The 11,888-nt window shown below is 51.6% G+C and overlaps 3 protein-coding genes across 3 annotated transcripts; 1 reads left to right on the forward strand and 2 right to left on the reverse strand.

The window, feature by feature from the left end:
• Positions 1 to 2,736: 2,736 nt before the first annotated feature.
• On the forward strand, positions 2,737 to 3,956 carry M431DRAFT_82710 (hypothetical protein; the record flags this gene model as incomplete). The annotated part of the gene is made up of 3 exons (XM_024923204.1): positions 2,737 to 2,950; positions 3,020 to 3,579; positions 3,633 to 3,956. The coding sequence occupies 3 exons, from the start codon at positions 2,737 to 2,739 to the stop codon at positions 3,954 to 3,956; spliced, it is 1,098 nt and encodes a 365-aa protein (XP_024775540.1).
• A 1,306-nt stretch (positions 3,957 to 5,262) lies between these two features.
• Positions 5,263 to 7,486, reverse strand: M431DRAFT_494306 (hypothetical protein; the record flags this gene model as incomplete). The annotated part of the gene is made up of 4 exons (XM_024917236.1): positions 5,263 to 5,618; positions 5,768 to 6,076; positions 6,506 to 6,797; positions 7,055 to 7,486. 4 exons carry the CDS (start codon positions 7,484 to 7,486, stop codon positions 5,263 to 5,265), a joined length of 1,389 nt encoding a protein of 462 aa, XP_024775541.1.
• Positions 7,487 to 10,309: 2,823 nt separating this feature from the next.
• Positions 10,310 to 11,313, reverse strand: M431DRAFT_4800 (hypothetical protein; the record flags this gene model as incomplete). The annotated part of the gene is made up of 4 exons (XM_024915827.1): positions 10,310 to 10,510; positions 10,570 to 11,079; positions 11,159 to 11,230; positions 11,296 to 11,313. 4 exons carry the CDS (start codon positions 11,311 to 11,313, stop codon positions 10,310 to 10,312), a joined length of 801 nt encoding a protein of 266 aa, XP_024775542.1.
• Between the last annotated feature and the right edge of the window lie 575 nt (positions 11,314 to 11,888).

Below are 11,888 nucleotides of genomic sequence, written 5' to 3' on the forward strand. Positions count from 1 at the left end.
AGCATTTCCGTGATTTCATCTGAACTCCCAGATGGAGCATGTACATACACGTACTCTGTCTCGCGTGGTCTGGCCTGCAGCTGCACCTGATACTTCGTTTAAGCAGCAGACACGTTTGGTTTGCATGTACTCCATACCATGTGCGTCAATCCGTTGAGTGCCTGCGTGGCCTCCGCAGGAACTTGCTTGATATGGTGAGCTGGTGCATTAGCACGAACGAGGCACCTTGTTAGTCCAGCCATAGATGCTGTCTAGTATGTACGAGCAGCCCCAAGTGTCAGTAACTAAATACCCTACCTGGCACTTGGCTGTACGTGGCACTCCGTACATACAGGCACTCCGTACGACAGAGCACAGCGCTGTTGGTGCAACGAAACTATCAAGTATTAGACGCACCCGCAAGAACGGCGTTGGCTGGGCAGTTTGACCAGGGAATAACACCACGTAGCTTCGTCTGTTAATATATCGAACTGCTCGGGCATCGTACCGGTTCCCATTAGATCGCCGAATCGCCCACGTTTTGGGGGCCATTTCTGTCGTTGCTCCCTCCAGCTCCTCGACTATTTCCGTCACCGATCGCTGGCGTCTCAACTTTGATTCATTTTGGCAGCTCAGTTTATCACTGCCACAGTTGGCAACTGGTATTCGGCAGAATTATTGTCCCTTCCTTCCTCACTTGGTAGGTGGTTTCGCCGGCAGTAACCCAGTGGTACGTACTGTACCTGGGTACTCGTATTTGATCTGTGCTCATCCAGACGCTATTCGCCCAAACCCTCGGCCACTCCACATTCTAATCTTTTTTTTTTCTCCTTCACCAAAATCTCCATCGTCGTCGGCTTTTACTCGTCCCTTCGGAGCTGGGGCCTCACCTCATCCGCACGCCCTTGAATTTGGACCTGTGCGGCTGTACGTCTCCATCTCGACGCCACCACCGCAGCGACGATTCCTGTTTCTGTCTCCTTTCCCGCTATTTCAGCTGCCCCTGAGTCGACATGACGATGCCTACTCTGCACAAAAAATGGATTTCATTACTCTACTGAACTCGCGAGTATCCTTTCGTCAGCCGGATCATCTCGGCAGCAAGATGCCAAAACTGTGCTACCGATGAGCAAGGCCCACCAAATCGCCCCAGTGATCTTCTAGGGCTAGCAGACCAGAGAGAGCAGGCCCTGAGAATGGACGCTTAGCAGCGCATTGTATGCCAGAAATGGAGGGCGAGTACCCGTTCGAGCAGAGCTACTGCCATGAGAAATCTCTTCTCTTCTTTTCTCTCCTTGATCGACTAGGAGCGACATCATAAGTGATGGCGCCATTCCTTGACAGTTGTGGCTAGGCATCCGGTGTCTCGGACGACGCTGAAGCCGCTCCCATTAATAGCCTGTCTCAGACCGATAGTCAGCGTCAGGCGAACACTAGTATTCCTGCTGCTGTGTAACGCCCAGCGACAGCCGCTTCGCCGAGACACACGCTATCCCGTGGCAGATGTTGAGCGCTGTCACAGGCGCCTCTGGACGGCAAGGGAACTGGAGCTTGTTAGTGGCGGCCCGGCCACTGTCAAGAGCAAAAGCCTTTGCTAGGAAGTGGATTTTGACTGGCGAAGATCACTACGCCAACCGCGCGCCGTCCCAAGCCACGCCCTCACAGTACGACCACTGTCCTGGCATGTACAGAACCCAAGTCTTATGGGTACAGCCAAGGGCAAGGGCAGGGGTGCTACCGCGCATCCGTTCCCCTGCTCGCCATGAGGTGAGATGCGTATTTGAGCATCCTGGCTCAGGTGAAGGATATGGAATTTTTTTCCACGGATAACGGCGTAGGATTTCCAGCCAATCCCTTCTTGAAGCGATAGCCAAGATGCTGCTGCTAATTTAATGCGAGACGGCATCGTAGCATTGTCTCCCGGGCCCGACTCGCCCCAAACAGCAAAGAATACGTGGTATTCGCTGCAGGGGATGCAGGGCGACTTTTGGAAACGTCATGCACCATTGGCCCCAAGTCCACTGTGACCTGTGCTCTCTTCAGCAGGGTCCATCCAGTTCTGCTCGGTCCAATCTGTCCCTACCACTCCATGTTACAAGTAGGGATCGACTAGCACTTCATGCGAGAGACGAGACCTGCCATCGTCTAACGCCACGCTTGACCATTAGGGACGAGTATCCTGGGTCTGACGTACGGATAAGGATACTCAATGCACCGTATTCAACCGAAATGGTCGCATTGAGGCCGAGGACTTGAGAAAGCGAACCTCCCAAGGGTCCCAGGCGGGAGTCTCGTGTCCCAGTTTGATGCTGACCGAAGGGAAAAGAAACCCTATCTAAGACACACCTCGCATCTGCTAGTTCGGATCCATTCATCGTCCGACACATTTTCACCCTTCCCGGCTTCTGGCCTCGAACACGCTCTCATTCCTATTTTCATATATTTCCCTTGGGGGCCGTCCTCCCCCTCGGTCCCGCTTATATCGATCCTCTTTTTTTTCTTGACCTTTCTTTACGTCTTACAATTAATTGTACAGTGACAGTTTAACATATACCGACTGTCGACTTGGCTTGGCGCTGGACGTGGACATAACTGTTCCCCGCCCTCTTTCTTCTGCAGCTCGTACCCTCGTCGCTGAGCCTCTCCCACTGCCTGAGCGCCACTTTGCATGGCAACCGTGGTCCCTGGTTCAGCCACCAACAACCTCAGCTTGGCTTGATCGATCAACAACCAACAACATCTCCAACATCTTCCACAATGGGTTGGGTCTTAAATGCCACGGAGGCTATAAACGATGAGTCTCAATATCCGACCATCATTGCCATTTGCGTCGTTCTTTCGGTGGTGTCTATCGCCGTCGTTGGTACCCGTCTTTGGATACGCTTCAAAGCACGCGGTCTTGCTAGTGATGACTGGATGTCTCTTCTATCCGTGGTGTTTGCTCTCATCTATTCGATTCTCTGCATTGTCCGTAAGTCAACACCATTGCATACTATTGGTCAGTTCCAAAGTCATGAGTAGGCATTGACACGATACACAGAAACAAGATATGGATTGGGACTGCCTATCAAGGACCGACCTCCGGCGAATCTGATTCCTTACACCAGAGTCAACTATGCAGGACGACCCATTTACCAAATCGGAATCAGCTTTTTCAAGATTGCACTCCTCATCAGCTATTTGCGGCTCCTCAAGGGGACAGACCAAAAGACGTATCGCTACGTTGTCTTTGGTACCATCCTGCTGGTCTTTCTGGCGCATCTTGGCTGCGCCCTCTCCCTTATCTTGGCCTGTCACCCTGTTGATAAGTCTTGGAACCCCCTGAAAGCCGGAACTTGCTTGGCGGCTGGACCTTCATTCACAGGCTATGCTGTTGTCACCATTGTTTCCGATATCATCGTTGCCATTCTGCCTCTGCCAGTTCTCCTCAAGCTCAACATCCAGACAAGCAAGAAAGTCGGTCTTATTGCCATCTTCTTGCTTGGTCTATTCACCACAATCTGTTCTATCCTGAGATATACACAGATCAACCGAATTTCCAACGGGGATGGCAACTCCACAATGCTTGTCCTTTGGGGTACCATTGAGTTCAATGTTGGCGTAAGTTATCTCCTTATTTGCTCTGCATGCACGCACCTAACTCATTATTTCAGAACATGGTTTCATCCCTGCCGTTCTTGGCACCGGTCTTTATGCGAAAGGCCAAGGAATACCGCACAAAGAACTCGTACAACAACGGATCATCCCATCAGAACAGTCGAGGAGGTCCCAAGGGCGAGCACTTCAAACTGAGCGACGTGACTGCCAGCCAGGATCACGACAACGATAAGGGCGTGATGACTGTTGCAAAGTCATCGAGCGAGGAGAATATCCTTCAGAACAGTGGCATTATGAAATCCATCACATACAGCGTACGAGTCGACGATGATCGCAACCAACCTAGACGGCGTAACGACAGTTTCGAAGATAACGTTTAGACCATGATGCTCTACGGCAGGCCTCTGTCTTGATTATGGAGCTTTCTGCGTTTTCTTTTGTTTATTTCCTTTGTTTACTTAAAAAGATATGATTCCTGTTTAGTATTTGATACTTTCTACTTTACTTCTATATTACGGAACGTTTGTTACGCTTTGGGTGGGCTTTTATTTTTATCCATACATCTCTTCTTGCTTCTCGCGAGGTGTTTAATAGGGGAGTACCAAAAAAATAACTGGAGTACTTGGGTTTAGGATAGCCTCAGAGGCAACGAATGCTATGGCTTTGAATAGTACTGCTACTTGAAACGATTTGTCACTTTACTCTTGGTACATGTCTTGTCTCCTCTTCTTTTTTTTCAAGTCTTAGATGAACAAGGCTTCAGCCGCGGAAACCTTTATGGACCCCCTTTGTAAGATTGTCTCAACAAGAAAGTCGCCAAAATGCATGAGAATAATCAATATTTGGAACCTTTCCAGCCTCAAGATTCAAATCGTCACAAACGGCCTTACCGCAACAGGCGATGATACCGAGGGGGTTCGCTCCCTCGCTCTCTCGCTAACAACGGACCTATTGAATTGACCTATAGGAAAAAACCAGACAGCAAAAAAAGAAAAGAAAGAAAGGGTCATGTACGGAGTACGAGTACAGCACTCGGACTCTGTGCTCCATACGTTCGGGGGGATTCCGTTCTCGTTTCGGATCCTCTTCCCGGCAGGTTTCTTGCATAGGGGGATCTAGAATTTGGCGACGGAGCAGGGCGCTAGGCTGGGGTGGTGATAGCGCGGGGATCCAGGAGACGGGATCCAGCCCACGCTTTAACGAGCTTTGTTTGGGCTGATTAAATTAACCATGTGCTGCCCTGCTCCCGTCGCTTCTGCTGAGGACATCAGGCCATGGGACGATGTCCGTACTGGGCTGATTGCTCCCTGCAGATGCTTTGTTTAGGTGCTCGGGATGGGGCCTCTCTCGTCTTGCCTTTCCCTTTCCTTTCGTTCTGCTCCGCAACACTCCGTTCCGCAGGTGGATATTTGACTAACATTAACATCCATGGATGAGAAGTCCCTGGAAGAAGTCCCGGAAGAGAGGCCTATTGGCCTTTGGCTGGCCCGCCGATGTCCAGGTACGTAGGCCAATGGGTAGGTAGGTAATAATGAGTGATAAAACACCTCAGCTGTGCATTGCGCCACGAACCAGGTGTCAAGGGCGAATTGAGGCGTAGGGATCGGACATGACTAGTTGAGTGGTTTGCTGTATTTGCTCGTATAACAGGACATTGCTCTGGGGAGCTGATGTACTAAGCTACAACTACTTGATTAGCTCCGTGGACTCGTCGTCAAACTGGAGCATCATCTCGCGCTTGCTGAGCAACGGGCTGACGCCGGTCGCTGCCTCTCCAAACAGCCTGGAAAAGGCGTGCGCGTCTAAGCAAGCCCTGCGTGAGGCCAGTACCCCTGGCCGGGCACGAGAGACGACGGCGTCTTCATAGGCATCTAGCGCCTGGCGCAGAGCCTGCCGGAAATCCGAACCTTGACTCTGAAGGGTAGGCACTTGCGAGTCCGTCCTTGCGCTGAAGTCGTCGCGATTGTGCGCCAGTAGTGGGACGACGTGCGTCGCAAAGTCGAGCACGTCGACGATAGCATGGTTGGCGCCTTCGCCACGGTCTAGGGCAGAGTAAGTCAGTGTCGCCAATCTACTCCGAACTGCCGAGGGTAATTCGGAAGAGTGCTAGAAAACAACTCGGGGAAAAAAAACATCAAGGATCGGGAAATTTTGAGGAAGCAGAAAATACCATCTCCGGGAAACAACTTACACATGGACATTAGATGGAACGCATCGCCCATCAACACCACTTGGCCATTCGAGTGCAAGCCTATGGGCGGTGCCCAGTCAAGCACATCCAGGCGCTTGATTTCCGTGTCGGCATGCACATTGTTCAAAACAAGAGACCGGAAAGGATCGGACCAAGTTTTTGCAAAGGCACGCAACAGCTCGCATCGTTCCTTGTTGGTGGCCGGGACGTCTAGCGGCGCTCCGCTGCCCGGATATGGCCACGAGCAGTGCAGCTGGCAGCTGAAGACATCGGGGTCGCTGTCGGCCTGGTTTCCGGGGACATCGAGGACTGGAAATCAAGTGCAAAACAATGCGTTAGCAAATGCAACAATTTTCATCCTTTTTTTTTTTTTTTTTAGTTTCGCAGCAGATGCACATCTTTGAAGCGCCTTGTCACTTCTCATCGCCTGAATCTTACAGTCGCCACCACGGGAGGGATGATCGCCAGATCCGCGACGGCGGCCGCCGCTCCCGCTTGTGCTCCGTACCTCGTGATGGGTACGATACGTGCATGTGCTCCGTATCTGGAGCTCCACAGAACAAAATGCTCAGCGCGGGCCGAAGCCCTAACAGCACCAAAGATCGACCCAAGACAACGAGACAAGGCCGCCGAGCAGAATAATGCAGGTGCACTCTGCTATAGCGGAAAGAAAATGAAGAGTGCAAAGAAGAAAAACTCAAGAACAGGTAACAGAAAACGGGTGCTTGTGCCACTCACCGCTGATGTACATGAAGGAATCGTTGGTTGGCGATGCACCTTGGAGGAAAAACAGATCTAGTTTCCGGATCGGCTCGATCTGCTCCGCCGTCAAGAACATCTTGACACCCATGGTCCGTACAGGCAGCTGCAGCATCAGGTTTGTCTGGTCAGGGAACAGGGCGCGACGCACGCGCGACTGGCCTCCATCGCATGCGACCAACAGCGTCCCGGTGCATGAGGTGCCATCTTCAAAAGAGATGCTGACTGTGCCGTTGTCGCTGGTATGGAACTCGCGGAGGGTTTTCCCCCACTTGAGTTGAGATTGTTAGCGGAAAAAATGCGCAATGGGATGAAGGAAAAGATGTGAAGCAAGCCGTTAAGATAGCAGACGAGTAGTAGAAAAGCTTGGAAGAAGAAAAAGAGAAGAAAAAGAAAAAGAACTGTAGATCCAATGCTGGCGTCAATTTGAACCTGCATGAGGAAAGTGGGATGGCATAGACATTGAGGGAAAGAAGGATCAAGGACATCAACAGCATCAACGGCAACAACACCCGACTTGCGGCTTACCTCAATCTCAATCCCCTCTGCCAATAATTTCCGCAACCTCTGCCGAGTCACTCGAACTCTTGCGCTCTTGACCGCTCCCGGCGTCTGAGTCTTGAGCTCTCCGCTATCAAGATCGAAGAAGGGGAATCTCGACAGCTCACCACGTCGATCCGCCCATCGATCCACGCTGGATTCGTCGCAGATACGCTCCGCAAGCCCCGGCGGCAACAGGTTCTGCAGCGCCGTGAGAGACCAGTGCAGCGTCAAGCCCCAGCCGGCGCCGCGAGTCGCCAAATCGGCATCCCGCTCGAAGATGCGGTACGAGACGCCCTCGCGCTTGAGGTGCTGGGCGAGCAGCAGCCCACTGACGCCAGCGCCGATGATGAGGACGACCGGCTTGGCGTTTCCGGGCGCACTGGCCTCGGGGCCGGCGCTGTCGGTGCTGATGACCATTTTCGCCTCTTTTCTTCTATCTGTTGGCTCGTGTCTTTTAAAATCTCCGCGATGCAACGGTAAGAAACGTCTAAGGCTTGGAGAATCCCTGCTCGGGGCTGATACAGGTCGCAGTGGTTAGCAGCTGCAGAAGTCGTTGAAAATAGCAACGCAGCAAGCTTGGAAGCGTCTCGTTTCGGCCGCAGCAGGTAAAACAAAAACATAAAACACCAGTGGGGGGAGTTTCCAACGCAAGGTGTTAGGTTGCATCAAATACCAGTGCCAGCCAAGTCCCTCTCCGGATCGACTCTCAATCGCGCTGCAAGAGTCCCCACAGGCCTGGAGCCGACGCCCTTTTCAAGCGTTAAAACCAGCATGGCATTTGTACAACTGCCTGCTTCTAGTCTGAATTCGTCGGCGATTAAAAGGCCGAGCGCGAGAAAACAAGACAAAAAGAAGAAGAAAAAGGAAAATGTGTCATAACGGGCCGCAAAAAGCAATCCTTGTCTTGGGATGGCTCTAACGGATTGGCCGAGACATTCCCCAGCTTTTTCTTCTTCTTCGCCTTCTCTCGGCCACTCTGCGGTACCGAAGCAGTCCCCTTGGTTCCTAGTGCACGGTGAGTATCCATACTCCATCCTCAGTGCTCCTCATGGTTGCATCGGTCAGAACTCAATGGATCCTAAGGTACATCGCTCCATATTGCAGGGTCCATACAGAGCGGACTACGAGTAGTGAGTGCAGGTACGAAGTATTACGAGTGCAGTTTGTCTTTCCCCTCGGGTAAAAACTCCTTGCATGCAGCTTAGCTTACAAGTACGCCTAGAACACAAATGTGCTGAAAAATATCAAATACGGAGCCACTGATGCATCCGAAGTAATGCAAAGTACTAGCACCGGAGATTGGATTTGCTTTTTCTTTTCCCTTTTGTTTTGGCCAGAGTGCTGTGGCTGCGGAAGGATTCGCTATCCGCCAATCTTGCTTTGATTTTCACAATGATATCAGACCTGTCACTGTGATTTAAACCAGATGCAGCGGCTCCCTCCATGTCTTGCTGCACAGATCGTTCGATTTCACTCAATATGGAACAGGAAATGATTGTCGTCGACACGCACTTACGGGCCCGTCAAATCAATATCAATCGCGCCGGCTACCGAGCCCATGGCTTCAGTCTGAATAGCACTTGCACCATGCTAGTACGGTACTATCGATGCTGGTTTTCTCTCTCTAGGGCTCCCCTTGCATCCCAGAAGCCTCCAAGGGAGACATGTGGTCGCTTGGCCAAAGCAGGGTTCCCTTTGGAGAGAAGATGCATCTATTTCCACGGTCCCTTGCATGCCCCCAGGCACGAGTGCTGACTGATACAATGGGCATCTAAAAACGAGTCCATTCCCGATAGCATCAAGCACCGCTTGCCAAGTGGGACGGCGGCTTGTAAGGAGTCCCTTGCCGGCCCCATCTCGCGGCATTTTGGTGCTGGTTCGCACTAGAGCAGTATGTACTTGCGCCAGGCCTGCCAGGTACATGTGTCTTTTCGCGCACACTGTGACCGGCCTGTGGGACTGTGGCCGTCACAATCTTTAGCATCTGGATCCCTGGTCCGGCGAGGTGCCAGCTTTTGGCCCCCAAGAACCCACCCTTCTCCAGGACTCAGTTCAGTCTGCTAGACTTGCACTACATGACTACGTACTCCGTTTAAGCAACTCTCTCATGCGGGTGTTCTAGCATCATCACATCGCTCTAGCTGGTGGGTTGGCCTACTGATTCTCCATGCTCCAGCGATTTCATCGCCGGCTTTGGCTTCTGGGTCCGGGTGGTCCATGACACCGTTCCGGTGCATTGCGACTAGAACTGCAGAGACCAGGTCTTTAGCCTCAGCTCACAGGTTGTTTCCTGCTTTCTCCTCGCCAGCTTCCAAAACTAGTTCTCGACGAATGCCCAATATGGGGCTCCGTTGTCTGTGGCCAGACTCTCCGGGAGAGCCGATGCAGCAGTTTTTCCTGCAGTCCATGGACAAGTTCTCGCATGCACAGCCAATCTTGGATAATTACTCAATCGTCAAAAGCAGACTAGACCAAACCACTCCGTCGGTTGAGCGTTGATAGCCGAACCGGGGATGGCTATTCCAACCAACAGATGCGAGTGCAGGCCGGCCAACGTCACACACCGGAATTGTACTTGGGATTTTTTTCCCAACTACTTTTCCCTCACTCCTCCGACAGCAGCGGTCTCTTGGCGGCCGGTTTTTACGAGATATTAGTCTTTTCCCACCGTAACAAGAGCCAACCATGCGTCTGCCCTGAGCCTCGTCTTAGCTTAATCTCCCAGAGGCAGGGAACTTATGTCAACACCACGCAGACGAGTATTACCTATGCGACGGCGACCGTGAATGCTGTCCAAGATTACTCTCCGTCTCAATAACCTCTGTCAAAAGTCAACGGGATTGATGAAAAGAACAAGGTGTTGTCATCCACCGTCGCCCCTTTACCTGAGAATGGTCATTTCAAAACTCCATCGGACCGCCCCTTATTCTTTCTAGACACATCCATATATGGGACAAGGCTTTAGTAATGCTTCGTCGTAATGGGCCTGATCCGATATTGAGAGCCTTTTTGGGTCAAGGTCACAGCTTACTCATCTTGCGGCAGGTGGCTACGACTCTCTCTCGTGAACCTCTTGTCATTCATGTTACTGCATCACTCATTTCACGCGTGTACCTGGAACCATCATGTTTTGGGATACACAACTGTGCTGGAAATTCATTCATTTTTTGCCATGCCCTGAACCCTTAAAACACCGATGATAATCCCATAAATCCCAATGCAACCCGGGTATTAGAAAGCTTAGATCTTGGTAGCAGCCTCAAGAGCCTTCTGCTTCTTGATGATGCGCATCTGAGCCTTGGGGCCCATGATGCCACCACCCCACTGTCGGCGGACCTGGTCGTGCTTCTCCAGGTAGCCATCCTTGATGGCAGAGACGAGCTTGGACAGCTCGTTCTTGTCCTCAGAGCGGACCTCAGTGAGGGCGAGGACGGCAGCGGTCTATGGCAAAGTTAGTTTTCTCATCCATACCTCTTTTGATATCTGGGAACTAGACTGACCTTCTTGTGGACGACAGTGCCGAGACGAGCCTTGCCCTTGATGATGGCGTAGGGGATGCCCATCTTCTTGCAGAGAGAAGGAAGAAAGACAACCAGCTCAATGGGGTCAACATCGTTGGGGATGAGGACGAGAGAAGCCTTCTTGTTCTCAATCAGGCCAACAACGTGGTTGAGACCATACTTGACGGTGTAGGGCTTCTTGCTGACGTCCTCCTTCTTCTTGCCCTCCTTGACGGCGGTAGCCTCCTTCAGGAGACGCTCCTTCTTCTCGACCTTGGTCTCAGGTCGGTACTTGTTGAGGAGCTTGAAAGCCTGGGCGGCAGTGTTGCGGTCAAGGACGTGCTGGAACTGGGCCAGAGAGGGGGGGACCTTGAGACGCAGGCGAAGGATCTTGCGCTGGCGCTGGAGGCGGACATACTCGGGCCACTTTACCATGCGAGACAGGTTTCGCTTGGGCTGGATGTCCTGGCCGATGCCATAGTTGCGAGGGCGCTTCTCGATGAGGGGGTTCTATGCCATCTTGTTAGATATCTACGAGGTGTCGTCTCAACATGTTGGGGAGGGGTATTAGAAAAATTTCTTCACTAACCTTGGGTCCCTTCTTGCCAGCCTTGCTCTGAGGGAACGGAGCAGGGGCGACCTTCTTGCCAGATTTGGGAGGCTGTCATTGAGAAAAGAAGACATCAGCGAGGGGCTCAAGCCAAAAAGTCTTCTCTGAACTCTAACGAGAACACATTGTGGCATATTTCAGCAACACATTTGTGTCTCCAGCCAAGTCTTCACCTTTCAGTCCACACACGAGGTGTGAACGTCAGGCGGAATGTTTTCCAACAGGTTTGCATAAAAGCTAGACGCTGTTGCATCAATTGCGCTTTCGCGCATTTGACTCACAAACTGTGGCCATTAGAGTCTTTTGGTTGACTGTTAACTTACCATCTTGTACTATGGGCGACGGGGTGATTTGTCGAGGTTGAACAAATTTCCTTGGAGGCAGGTTGCGAAGAAGAGTAAAAGAAAAGTTCGTCGGTTAGCTCGTGGGCGGAAAATTAGGGCTTTGGCGTCCCGCGACTTGTGGGCCCTAACGCTATGAGAAGGCTTCGAGGTGTGGCTTGTGTGGCGTGTATGCACGTGATCTTATCGATTGCTAAGAAAAAAGATCGATAAGAGATAAGAAGTACCCTGGAGTCATTTCCAATGCTTGGCGCCTTGAGAGTTTGTCAGGTTGTCTGGAGTTCATTTGATGAATCGTTGATATTGTGAAGACCGGATCCATATTATACCCTTTTGTTTTTATTTAGAGATCAAACACCTCAAAATCC

The sequence above is a fragment of the Trichoderma harzianum genome (genome assembly GCF_003025095.1).
Source record: "Trichoderma harzianum CBS 226.95 unplaced genomic scaffold M431scaffold_5, whole genome shotgun sequence".
Taxonomy (NCBI): domain Eukaryota; kingdom Fungi; phylum Ascomycota; class Sordariomycetes; order Hypocreales; family Hypocreaceae; genus Trichoderma; species Trichoderma harzianum.